The sequence below is a fragment of the Carcharhinus amblyrhynchos genome, unplaced genomic scaffold (genome assembly GCF_965287045.1).
Source record: "Carcharhinus amblyrhynchos unplaced genomic scaffold, sCarAmb.v2.hapA scaffold_50, whole genome shotgun sequence".
Classification (NCBI taxonomy): domain Eukaryota; kingdom Metazoa; phylum Chordata; class Chondrichthyes; order Carcharhiniformes; family Carcharhinidae; genus Carcharhinus; species Carcharhinus amblyrhynchos.
The window spans coordinates 2,511,840-2,526,045 of record NW_027649791.1 but is presented as its reverse complement, the minus strand read 5'-3'; the positions used below and the strand labels follow the sequence as shown (position 1 = coordinate 2,526,045).

General features: G+C 42.0%; 1 protein-coding gene across 1 annotated transcript in view; it reads left to right on the top strand.

Annotated features, from left to right (window-relative positions):
* snx9b (sorting nexin 9b) overlaps nucleotides 1-14,206 on the top strand; it is a 173,818-nt gene that overhangs the window by 86,082 nt on the left and 73,530 nt on the right. The window contains exon 7 of the mRNA XM_080182268.1: nucleotides 11,378-11,503. Within this exon, the coding sequence (XP_080038394.1) occupies nucleotides 11,378-11,503 (126 nt within the window). The remainder of the gene's footprint in view (nucleotides 1-11,377; nucleotides 11,504-14,206) is intronic.

Genomic DNA, 14,206 nt, shown 5'->3' with positions numbered 1-14,206 from the left:
TATATGGATTTTAGTAAAGCGTTTGACAAAGTCCCTCATGGCAGGTTGGTGCAAAAGGTTAAATCTCATGGGATAAAAGGAGAGGTGGCTAGATGGGTGGAGAACTGGCTTGGCCACAGGAGACAGAGGGTAGCAGTGGAAGGGTCTTTTTCCGGCTGGAGGTCTGTGATCAGTGGTGTTCCGCAGGGCTCTGTACTGGGACCTCTGCTGTTTGTGATATATATAAATGATTTGGAAGAAGGTGTAACTGGTGTGATCAGTAAGTTTGCAGATGACACAAAAATGACTGGACTTGCGGATAACAATGAACATTGTCGGAGAATACAGCAGGATATAGGCTGGAAAATTGGGCAGAGAAATGGCAGATGGAATTTAATCCAGATAAATGAGAAGTGATGCATTTTGGTAGAACTAATGTAGGGGGGATCCAAACAATAGATGGCAGAACCATCAAAAGTATAGACGCACAGAGGGACCTGGGTGTGCAAGTGCACAGATCCTTGAAGGTGGCTGCACAGGTGGAGATGGTGGTGAAGAAGGCAAATGCTTGCCTTAATAGGATGGGGTATAAAGTATAAAAATTGGTGTCTGATGTTACAGCTTTATAGAATGTTGGTTAGGCCCTGTTTGGAGTATTGCATACAGTTCTGGTCGCTGCACTACCAGAAGGATGTGGCGGCTTTGGAGACAGTGCAGAGAAGGTTTACCAGGATATTGCCTGATATGGTGAGTCTTAGCTATGAGGAGAGATTGGGTAAACTGGGGTTGTTCTCCCTGGAAAGACGGAGAATGAGGGGAGACATAATAGAGGTGTAAGAAATTATGAAGGGTACAGATAGGGTGAACAGTGGGAATCTTTTTCCCAGGTCGGAGGTGACAAACACGAGGGATCATAGGTTCAGGGTGAGGGAGCGATGTTTAACTCAGATATCAGAGGGATGTATTTTACACAGTGGGTGGTGGGGGGCTGGAATGCAGTGCCAAGCAGGGTGGTGGAGACGGACATGCTGGGATCGTTTAAGACTTATCTGGATAGTCACATGAGCAGACTGGGAATGGACGGATACAGAAGAATGGTCTAATTGGACCAATGAGCGGTGCAGACTTGGAGGGCCAAAGGGCCTGCTTCCTGTGCTGTATTGTTCTTTGTTAATATACTTAGAGTCATAGAGGTTTACAGCACGGAAACAGGCCCTTTTGACCCAAATTGTCCATGCCATCCTTTTTTGTAAACCTGTAAATTAATCCCACTACCCGCATTTGGCTCATATCCCTCCCTAACCATGTAACTATCTAAATGCTTTTTAAAAGATAAAATGTACCTGCCTCTACTACCTCTGGCAGCTTGTTCCAGACACTCACCACCCTCTGTCTGAAAAAGATGCCCCTCTGGACCCTTTTGTATCTCTCCCTCTCACCTTAAACCTATGCCCTCTAGTTTTAGAAACCCGTACCTTTGGAAAAAGATATTGACTATCAAGCTGATCTGTGCCTCTCATTATTTTATAGACCGCTATAAGATCATCCCTCAGCCTTTTATGCTCCAGAGAAAAAAGTCCCAGTCTATCGGCACGGTAGCACAGTGGTTAGCACTGCTGCTTCACAGCTCCAGGGTCCTGGGTTCAATTCCTGACTTGGGTCACTGTCTGTGGGAATTTGCACATTCTTCTCGTGTCTGCGTGGGTTTCCTCTGGGTGCTCCGGTTTCCTCCCACAGTCTGAAGATGTACAGGTTAGGTTGATTGGTCATGCTAAAATTGCCCTTTGGTGTTCTAAGATGTATAGATTAGAGGGATGAGTGGGTAAAATATATAGGGATAAAGGGGTCGGGCCTGGATGGGATCGTGGTCGGTGCGGACTCGATGAGCCGAATGGCCTCTTTCTGTATTGTAGGTTTCTATGTTTCTATCCAGCCTCTCCTTATAACTCAACCCATCAAGTCCCAGTAGCATCCTAGTAAATCTTTTCTGCCCTTTTTGTAGTCTAATAATATCCTTTCAATAACACGGTGACCAGAACTGCACACAGTATTCCAAGTGTGGCCTTACCAATGTCTTGTACAATGTCAACAAGACATCCCAACTCCTGTATTCAGTGTTCTGCCCAATAAAACCAAATATGCTGAATGCCTTCTTCACCACTCTGTCCACCTGTGACATCACTTTCAATGAGCTTTGAACATGTACCCTTAGATCTTTGTTCTGTAACTCTCCCCGGTGCCCTACCATTAACTGAGTAAGTTCTGCCCTGGTTCAGTCCATCAAAATGCATCACCTCGCATTTACCTAAATACTTAGTCCTTCATTGTGTACAAAACACTATGGAACAACTGGAGGGGTTTTGAAAGGTTTCATGTAAATGCACGGTCTTTTTTCACATGAAACTGATTCATTTATTTTCATGCGCAATGCTTTACTGGCATTTGGTAGACAAGGCTAAAACACTTACAACCATCTTCAGCCAGTTGTGCTGAATGTGCTCAGTCTCCTCCTGAAGATCCCAGCATATCAGTTTTCAGCTGATTTGATTCACTCCACGTGACAAATAAATGGCTGAGGATGCTTGATACAAAAAAAGCTGTGTGCTCTGACAACATTCCAGCTGTAATATGGAAGACTTTTATTCTAGAACTAGCATATCACATTCCTAGCTAAGCTGTTCCAGTACAGTTTATTACAATTGAGCTTTATAGGATTAAGATGTATTCTCAATATATCTTTAAATTTAGGGTAAATGAAGGGGATCATGTGACCAGTTCTGTAAGTTGCCAGACAGTAAACTTGGTTGATTGTAAGAGATCAAAGGAAGACTTGGATTGTTTTTCTTAGAGGAAGATACAAGGTATTTATATTTGGAGACAATCTCTGAATGTATCTTGGATAGATTATTAATTTCTCAAAGGAGTTATAGGTGTTGAGTTGGGGATAGTACCGCTGTAAACTATCCATTTAATTTTAGGATGAAAATAAGTTGAGATCAAAGATAACTAGTCAGCATTTATAGAACATTACAGCGCAGTACAGGCCCTTCAGCCCTCGATGGTTCCACTGGTCGGCGCAGCAATCTAATGACCCTGTAACCTGAACTATTCCAATGTTATCCATATGCGTATCCACTGACCATTTGAATGTCCTTAAAGTTGGCGAGTCCACAACTGCTGCAGGCAGGGCATTCCACAACCTTACTACCTTCTGAGTGAAGAACCTACCTCTGACATCCGCCCTATAATTACCACCCCTTAATTTAAAGCTATGTTCCCTTGTGTTAGCCATCCGAGGTAAAAGGCTCTCACTGTCCACCCTATCCAATCCTTTGATCATCTTGTATGCCTCAATCAGGTCACCTCGTAACCTTCTTCTCTCCAATGAAAATAACCTCAAGTCCCTCAGCCTTTCCTCATAAGACCTTCCCACCATACCAGGCAACATCCTGGTAAACCTCCTCTGCACCCTTTCCAATGCCACCACATCTTTCTTATAATGTGGCGACCAGAACTGTACGCAATACTCCAAGTGCAGCCGCACCAGAGTTTTGTACAGTTGTAACATGACCTCACGGCTCTGAAATTCAATCCCTCTACCAATAAAAGCTAACACACCGTATTCCTTCTTAACACCCTTATCAACCTGGGTGCCAACTTTCAGGGAGCTATGCACATGTACCCTGAGATCTCTCTGCTTGTCAACACTACTAAGAGTCCTTCCATTAGCCCTATATTCTGTACTCCTGTTTCTCTTACCAAAGTGAATCACCTCACACTTTTCCGTATTAAACTCCATCTGCCACCTCTAGGCCCAGCTGTGCAGCTTATCTATGTCCCTCTGCAAACTGTAACATCCATCCTCACTGTCTACAACTCCTCCAACTTTGGTGTCGTCGGCAAATTTACTAATCCATCCTTCTATACCCTCATCTAGGTCATTTATAAAAATGAAAAACAGCAGTGGCACCAAAACAGATCCTTGAGGTACACCACTTGTAACTGCACTCCAGGTTGAATATTTCCCATCAACTACCATCCTCTGTCTTCTATCAGCTAGCCAATTCCTGATCCAAACTGCTAAATCACCCTCAATCCCATGCATCTGCATTTTCTGCAATAGCCTACCATGGGGAACCTTATCAAACGCTTTGCTAAAATCCATATACACCATGTCAATTGCCTTACTCTTATCCACCTCTCTGGTCACCTTTTCAAAAAACTCAAGGTTTGTGAGGCACGACCCACCCTTCACAAAACAGTGTTGACTATCCCTAATCAATTTATTTCCCTCTAGATGATTATAAATCCTATCCCTTTATAATTCTTTCCAAAACTTTGCCCACAACAGAAGTAAGGCTCACTGGTCTGTAATTCCCAGGATGGTCTCTACTCCCCTTCTTGAACAAGGGGACAACATTTGCTATCCTCCAGTCTTCCGGCACTATACCTGAAGCCAATGACGACATGCAGATCAAAGCCAAAGGCTCTGCAATCTCCTCCTTAGCCTCCCAGAGAATCCTAGGGTAAATCCCATCCGGCCCAGGGGACTTATCTATTTTCACACACTCAAGAATTGCCAACACCACCTCCTTATGTACCTCAATCCCGTCTAGTCTACTACCTGGTATCGCAGTATTCTCCTCGACTACACGGACTTTTTCCTGCGTGAATACTGACAAAGTACTCATTCAGTGCCTCTCCTATCTCTTCAGGCTCCACGCTCAACTTCCCACTGCTGTCTCTGACTGGCCCTAATCTTGCCCTAACCAGTCTTTTATTCTTGACATACCTGTAGAAAGCTTTAGGATTTTCCTTGATCCTATCCGCCAAAGTCTTTGGATACAAACTTAATTTTCTGTTGCCATGTGTAAGAGGTCAGAAAGAGCATTTTTTGAGATTAGGTTACAAGCTTCCATAACTACTCATAAATATCACAGCTGGTATTTTGTAGTTACGTATTGTATGGTCTGCAGCATCTGAAGGATAGAGAGCAAGAGAGAAGCAGCCAGGCGTGAAAATTTTCAGCAGAGAAAATGCTATGAGTCATTACCCCAAGTGGATAGGATCGTGTACTCAGGTTGAAGACGGAGTTTGTGGGGTTTAAAGGATGTGGATAGATTCACCTAGCGTGGCACTAGAGGAAGTGACCTACAGCATAACCCTCAGTGATAGACAATCCTGGGATTAAAAGTTACCCAGCATGGAATGTGAAAAGGAAATAATCCATCAGGAACTGAGAACGATTGTAGACTGTAGAAGTATAACCATGTTGAGAGAATCTTTTCATGCTGTAGTTTAATATGCAAATTTCCTATGAAATATTATTTTTAGTCATTTGTTACTGTAAAAGTTTTACTTTGTGAAAGCTTGATGTGTCATTCTTTCAGCTGCTAATTCAGGTTTGAATTTCTGCTTGAATGTTATTGGTGTCCATGAAAATCAGAAGCTACAACATTGACATCTAAAAGACAGAATGGAAATTTGTCCACAAAAAGTAGGACAAATTAAATCTGGCCAATATTCCCCCATCATTAACTCTCAATCATTGACAAGTAATGAAAGTTTAAATTTATTTATTAAGTTTTTGAGTTTATTTGTTTGTGTCCCAAGTAAGCTTATATCAACACCAATTAAATTACTGTGAAAATTCCATAGTCTTTTCAGGTATACTGAGGGAGAATTTAAAATGGCCAATGCACCTAACCTGCAGATCTTTTAGACTATGGGAGGAAACTGGAGCACCTGAAGAAAATCCATGCAGACACTAGGAGAATGTGCTGACTCCCCACAGACAGTGACCCAAGGATCCAGTTTGGATCCCTTGTGCTGTGAGACAGCAGTGCTAAGCACTGTGCCACTGTGGTGCCCTTGTTGTGATAATGCTATTACATAGCAAAATCCTGCTCACTAATATTCCGTTAGAATTTTGCCAGGGGCACATGGCTCCTGATTACATTATTGTCTTGGTTTAAGTGTAGACGTAAGAGCTGATTTCAAAGACGAATTGAGAATAACTGCCCTTGGCATCAAGGCAATATTTTATTGAGTGTGTCATCAAGAAGCTCTAGCAAAACTGATCTCTATGAATCAAGGAAAACTGTCCACTGCTTGGAGTCATAACCTGGGATAATGATTTTGGTTGTTGGAAGTCAGTCATCTCTTCCCCAGAACATTGCTGCAGGAATTCCTCAGGGTAGTGTCTTAGACACAGCCACTTAGTGCTGCTTCATGAATGACCTTCCCTTCATCATAAGTCGCAATTCAAAGTGCTTGCTCATAATTCCAATGTTGTGTATCATTCACAACTCCTCAGATACTGAAGTAGTTTGTGTCTGCATACATCAAGGCCTCAACAGCATTCAGGTTAGGGCTGACATTTGTGCCACACGAGTACCAGGCAATATTCATGTCCAGAAAAAGATGATCTGACATTCAGTGACATGACCATTGCTGATTCTTCCATCAAGCAGATCTCGGGTTTACCATTGACCAGAAACTGAACTGCACTAGCCGCATAAAGCCCTGGCGAAAAGAGCAGGTCAAAGGCTGAGAATTCTGCAGCGTTTAACTTGTCACTTGGCTTCCCAAAGCATGTCCATCATGTACGATGGAAGAGGGGTGGTGGTGGTGATGCATAAATTGGATTTCTTCCATTGCTGGGGAAGGGCTGATGCTGTACATACTGGCACTGCCGGTTAGGTGGATTGGCCATGCTAAATTGACCCTTGATGTCCCAAGATGTGTAGGTTAGATGGATTAGCCATTGTGAATGTGTGGGGTTACAGTAGGGCAGGGAAGAGGGCATGGGCAAAATAGTCTATCAGAGAGTCAGTACAGACTTAGTGGGCCAAATGGCCACTTTTTGCATGGTGTATTTCCTCTTATTCTATTCTATTCTATGAAAACAGAATAAATAAAAGATGTGTTAAAGAGAATTGGAAATGACAAAAGTCAGAATTATTACCAGTAACTGCTTTCTGAAAAAATGGAAGAAGTTATAATCTGTAATCTCAATTTGAGTCCAGAATGCTGTAAAGTGCCTGATCAAAAGTTGAGGTGCTGTTCCTTGAGCTTGCATGGAACTTCTTAATTAGAGCAATGAAGGAGGCAGAGGTCAATGTGGGCATGGGACAAAGTGACTTCTTTCTGCTTATGAAATCTAGGTTATCCTCTCCTTAAGGCATGCAGAGCATAATTGTCTTTAAATTTTCCTTTACTTTTCCAGTGAGTTTACTATTACTTTGAACTCATGGGTATTCTTTTATGATCCATTTATATTCATCTGTTACAAATATTAAGTCTGTTTTTAAGCAGCATGTTGGTACAGTGGTTAGCACTGCTGGCTAACAGCTCTTAGGGATCAAGGTTTAATTCCAGCCTTGGGTGATTGTGTGGAGTTTATGCATTCTCCCTGTGTCTGCATGAGTTTCCTCCCACACTCCAAAGATGTGCGGGTTAGGTAGATTGGTCATGCTAAATTCCCCCTTAATGTCAGGGGGATTAGCAGGGTAAATATGTGGGATTAAAAGGATAGGGCCTGGGCCTTGTTGTTGGTTCAGGCTCAATGAGCTGAATGGCCTCGTTCTGCACTGCAGGCCATCACTGAATCTGTGAAATAATACAGTCTCCAGATCAGTATACATTGCAGCAAAGTACTCTGTGGTAATGTTGCCCCTTTTAAGGGGATGAACCTTTGAGGGCCACATTATCAGGCATAACCCTATGGAATGGAAATGCGGCAAGCCTGGCCAGTCAGGAGTGAGGGCATGTGTCCTGAGACTGAAAGAACTTAGTTGGAGCCAGAAAGTGGAAGGGAGTAGATCTGTGCATATCTTCTGTCAAACCCTTACAGTGAAAATTGTTATTATAGTTTAATAAGCCCTTGTTGTCAGAGCCACAATGAGTCCTATCCAGTTGACACTCTGGCAATGAGGAAAAATGACAACAGTCATCAGGAGGTCACAATATGCAGTTAGATAATGAGGAAAAGTTCTCTTCAAAGCCGAGAAGGAAAAGGTACAGATGCCTTTAATCAGGAAGATAGAACCGTTTGACCCAGATGTTGACAGCTGGGGGCAATATGTTAAAAGGTTGTGTTATTTCTTTGTGGCTAACAAAATCACACCCAAAGCAGAAGATGATATTACTCAGTGTGAGGCCAAAAAAAAAGTTCCTGGTGAGGAGCCTAACATCGCCTGAAACTCCAGACAAGTTTTTCATCAAATAGTGGGACTGGTCAAAGACCATTTTAACCGCTGACATCAAACTTCATGATGAGGTGCAAGTTTCATTTTACTGTGAGGAAATCAGGGAGGTGATCTTCAGATTCATGGCTAGATTGTTTAACAGAACACTGCAAACTTAGCCCAGCTTTGGGGGAGATGTTGAGAGACTCTTTGGTCTGTGACATCAACAGCCTCAATACAAAAAAAGCTACTGGCTGAAACTAAAGTCTCTAGAAAAAGCCGTAGAGATGGCCAGGCAATTGAACATGCTGAGCAAGGCACGAATGAATTACAGGGCGTGCCCGACGAAGTAAACCAATTGTGGCAGGAAGTGGCTGCTGCAAAGAACAGCCCAAGTGAGAATGCAGCAGAATCCAATAAGGGATAACACAGCACTAGGATGGAAGCATGTTTTCTATGTGGGGAGGGTCCTCCCAGAAGACGTGCCACAGCAAAAGTGATGCATGTTTTTGTTGCAAGGGAAAGGGTCATCTGTAGGCTTGGTGCAGAGCCTGGGACTGAGAGGACCTCAGTTAGAGCCAGGGAGAAGAGAGTAGATCTGTGCAATCTTTAGTTATTATAGTTAAATAAGCCTTTCTTCTTGTTGGAGCCACATCAAATCATCTCCAGTTATCTCACAGTCATGCCCTCGTAATCCTCAATTCAAAATTCTTCTTCCTCTGCTATGCTTTCTGGTGAGAATCCACACCCTCTTATATTTTTCTAGAGTGAAGTCCATTGGCTTCAGTTTATTGGTTTCCTTTCTCATGACATTTGCATCATTCACAGGCCTCTGATTTTCAAACCTCAATTTTTTTTGTGTGGGGTGGGGTGTATTTTAGAAAGTGAAAATAATTTTTTGAAATCTCTCTCTGGGACATTCCAGGTGTGCCATGTTGCAGGGAAGGACCCGTTTGTTCACAGAAAACAGGCTGTTTACATCTGGAACTGGAACAGCTTGGCAGAGAGAGAAAGCTGCCAGCAGTTCCAGTTGGAGTCTGGAAGCAGCTTTGAATAGGCAAGAGTAAAATCTGCCAGGAGCTGTATATTAAGAACAATGGGTTATCAGATAGCAAAGATAATTTATGATGTGAACTCACTAAGGAGGAGTGAAGTAAAGCCCATATATCACTGGATTATTCCTGAGGCCCAGGTTAATCCTCTCAGGATTTGGGTTCAGATCCCACCATAGCAGCTAGTGAAATTTAAATTCAATCAACAAAATCTGGAATTGAAAGCTAGTTTCAGTAATAATCAGTTAAATTGTTGAATGATATAGAAAACCCATCCAGTTCACTAATGTCCTTTTGAAGAAGGAAATCTGCCTTCCTTACCTGATCTGTGTTGACTCTTCACTACCCTATGAAATAGCCTAGCAAACCAGTCACATCAAGGTCACTTGGGGAAGCTTGACAAGTGCTGACCTTGTCACTGACGCCCAAATCACATGAAAGAATAAATACCTGAGCTAGGTGTGTTAACAATTATGAGATGATTAAGATAGTTAGCCTAAACTTATGTTAGTGGATGGACTCCACAAGATCTTATACTTAAAGAATAGCAGGAACACTGAGGAGAATTGATGATTTCCTGAGAGCTGTGACACACCTTGGTTTGGTCCCAGAAGTGAAGGAATCAGCAAATCCTGTGAAGTATAGGGAATTTTTGGGTGGAAACAAAAGTAGAATGGAACGTGCTCTGTTGTGATTTTCAGGTTTAAAGTGTAAATTTATAGTGTTAAATTAGTAGTTTTGCATTTTAGAGCCTTGTGTAGTAAAAGTTTAAAACAAAAAGATTGTGTAATTTAATTCTTTGAGTTAATAACAGAGTTTGAATTTCTTTTTAAAAGTTATAAGCCTCCCTTGAAATCATAAAGAAGAATGAGTGGATGAGAAAATGAGTGGATGAGAGAATGAGAAAAATAGACAAAAGAATAAGAAGGAAAAGAAAAACAAAACATTGCAAACAAGTTGTGTTTGAAAATTGGTTTATTGGTTCTTGAAATCAGTGATTGTACACTTTACGCACCTACCCTGCCAATTTTTTCTGATCCATGAAGTATAGAATGTAGGAACAGGAATTAGGCAATAATCTCCTGAACCCTGTTCTGCCACTCAGATAATAATAACCCCATCCAGGTGTCTTGGCTCCATATCCTTTTATCCCGTATCTATCAAATATCCATAGTTGCTTGGTGATACAAAACTTGAATATCACTGAAAAGAGAGACATGTTGCTGAGGTTTTTAATCTTGCACCCATTAGGACAAATATAAAAATGACAAACTTTGAACAATCTCATCAATTTACCGCAGGAGAAAAAGGGTTCTGATTGGTTGGCAAGCCAACTCCGGCTGAGGCATTGCTTTGGAGAAAGCAAATGGGAAATACAAATTCCCCATGCTTTTGGATAAAAAAAAAGCTCAAGGCTTGAACATATTCCTTGCATTTGCAAAGAATACAACCCTTCGTATGAATGCATGTTGTTTCTAGCAAGTGTAAATGAGCCCCAAATACAAGATGGGGTCTTCGTATGAGGAGGGAAAGGTTGGATCCAAGGTAAGAAGGCAAGCTTGGATTTAATCTTTTCAAATACCAACCTGCCACCTGGGAACAGGCTGATTGCCCTTTTCCTTGCACATCAGGGGGGCACGCTGGCACTCTGGTTAGCACTGCTGCCTCACAGCACCAGGGACATTAGTTCGATTCCTGGCTTTGGTCACTGTCTGTCTGGAGTTTGCACATTCTCCCTATGTCTGCTTGGGTTTCCTCCAGGTACTCCGGTTTTCTCCCACAGTCCAGAGATGTGTGGGTTAGGTGGATTGGCCATGCTAAATTGCCCCTTAGTGTCCTGGGATGTATAGGTTAGAAGGATTAGCAGGGTAAATGTGTGGGGTTGTGGGGAGAGGACCTGGGGTGGGATTGTTATTGGCGCAGGCTCGATGGGCTGAATGGCCTGCTTCTGCACTGTAGGGTTGCTATGATCTCTGAAAAATGGGGCAGTGGGGATTTGGAGGTAGGTTGGGGCTGCAGTTGAGATTTTAAAAACTAACAACTCACCTATCCACAAGTCGTACGTTTTAGTGGTTTAAAATTATTCTGTTGTCTTTAGCGTAGACCTATATTTGAATAAGGTTTAGGAATGTAAATCCAAATGTTTTCTTATTCTAGAAGGGAGAAGTTGGTCCGGTTTGGGAATATCCCACTTGCTCACTGAGTTGTGTGGTGGCTGACCCAAAAAAGGGATCCAAGCTGTATGGATTGAAGAGTTACATCGAATATCAAGTGACACCAAATGTAAGTTTCCGAAATTCACAAAAGGTTAGTAACTGAAATATGCAAACCTTAGTGTACCATTTATTTTACTTAACCCTAAATAATGTAAATTCTCAGATTTCATGATGGATTTCCTCACTTAAGAGAAATCACAATGCCGCTTTATTTTGGACGATTAAAACAAATCTGTATTATTGTGAAACGAGACTGTTTCAGCAATCACTTTCTGATTCCGAGTAGTAACTGCTTTTGAAGATGTCTGTAAGGAATTCACCAGGCAACCTCTCTCTCTTGCTCGAGCATGCGTCTGACTGGAGGTATCCAATCTGCATAAAACAGTCATGTGTGGATTGATTAAAATAGTTTTTGGTAAGCAGGATTATCCACTACAAGTAGTACAATTGTTTTCTTTTCCAATAAAATGTTTACAACTTTGCTGAACATCTAAGAAATACATCAATAATTGTATCAATAATGCAATTATTGATACAATTATAATGCAAACACCAAAATATGCTAAAAATCTAAGTCCTCTAACTGCTGAAAATCCAAACCATAGGACTTGAAGTATGTACTTCAGTAGACTAAATTTCAGATAATCTCACAGCCAATCTCATAGCTCTTCCTCTCCCATTTCTGGTATGAATCCCTGAGCTCTCTTAACTCTTTCACTTGGTCAGAGTTGTGCTAGACTAAGAAAGCAGTGACTTGAAGAAATAAAAACAGAAATTATTGTAAAGCAACAGCAGATCTGGGAATATTGTGGAGAGAGAGAAAGAAAAAGAGTTTATGTTTCAGTCATTGATCTTCAGAAGCTGTTTGAGTTTTGGTGAAAGACCATTGAACCCAACTGCTTAACTGGGGGGGACAGTACAGAAACAAAAGATGTGTTTAGGGGAAGAATATTAAACAGCTATTGTCCTAAAACCAAAACCTGCAGAGAGAAAGGAAAATAATTGGAAGAGATGTTCTTCCAAAATCTCAATCTAAAAATTGTTCAAGTTGGAGGATGAGATGTTCCTTGAGCTTGCGTTGAGCTTCATTGGAACACTGCAGAATTCAAAGGATGAAGAGGTTTGTGTGAGGAGGCGGAGAATTAAAAGGAGGCAACTGGAACTTTGAGGTCACACCTGTGGACTAAACAGATATTCTGCAAGGTGGGTTACCCAATTTGCATTTTATCTCCCCAAAGTGGAGCAGACTACATTGTTAGCAGCAAATATAGTATAGATTGAAGGTGCATGAAGTGAGAGAAGATTGGGCAGTAATGGGGAAGGGAGTAATTCTATATTAGATAGGAGCAGACTAAGAAGGACAGTGGGACATGCAAAGAAAGGATTATAATGCATGCATGTAAATACATATAGAGTGGTGAATAACCTTGGTGAACTATAAGCACAAATAGTTGTGTGGGAATATAATTTAGTGGCAATAATGTAAATAAGAATGATGAGATCTGGGTGCTTAATATTCAAGGATATAAAGTGTTAGAAAAGATGGTTGCTGAAAGAAATGGAGGTGGAGAAAACAGTAGGGCTTGCATAATCTTTCTAACTTTCCTAGTCATGAGAGATGTACAAATGGCAAATGTAACATCCTCATTTAAGAAAGAATGTAAGGGCAGTTCAGCAACCATCAGCCAAGTAATTTAACATCGATAATGGATATGGTTTTGGAAACAATTATCGGGGGCGCTGGGAGAGGTTTGAGTTAATTATGGGTGGCACAGTGGTTAGTACTGCTGCCTTAGAGCACCAGAGACCAGGGTTCAATTCCAGCCTCGGATCACTGTCTGTGTGGAGTTTGCACATTCTCCCCGTGTTCCCTGTCTCTCTCTGAAGATGTGCAGGTTAGATTGATTTGCCATCCTAAATTGCCCCTTAGTGTCAGGGGACTAGCAATGGTAAATATGCACGGTTACGGGGATAGGGTCTGGGTGGGATTGTGGTTGGTGAAGACTTGATGGGCTGAATGGCTTTCCCTAGGGATTCCATGACCTAGTGATGAGTAAGGATAGTCAGAATGGATTTGTAAAAGGCAGATCATGTTCAACTAATAGAATATAGAACAGTACAGCACAGGAACAGGCTCTTCAGCCCACAATGTTGTGCTGACCATGATGCCAAATTAAACTATTCCCTTCGGCCTGCCCTTGGTCCGTATCTGTCTCTACCTTCATAAAAACAAATTACTGTGGATGCTGGAATCTGAAAGCAAAAGAGAAAATGCTGGAAAGTCTCAGCAGGTCAGGCAATATCTGTAAGGAGAGAAAAGAGCTGACGTTTTGAGTCCAGATGACACTTTGTCAAGGCTAAAAGGCATAGAAAGTGGGAGATATTTATACTGCAGGGTGAGGGAATGAAAGATGAGCGATAGCCACAGAAACTAGGGGAAAAGGCTGCTAATGGCTATCCACAGAATAGAACATAGAACACTACAGCACAAACAGGCCCTTCGGCCCACGAGTTGCGCCGATCACATCAACACCTACCAATCTATAGATCTATCTATAACCCCCAATCCCATTAAATTCCATATACTCATCCAGAAGTCTTTTAAAAGACCCCAGCGAGTTCGCCTCCACCACCACTGACGGCAGCCGATTCCATTCACTCACCACCCTCTGAGTGAAAAACTTACCCTTAATATCACTTCTGTACTTGCCTCCCCGCACCTTCAATCTGTGTCCTCTCGTAGCGACCATTTCAACCCGGGGAAATAGCC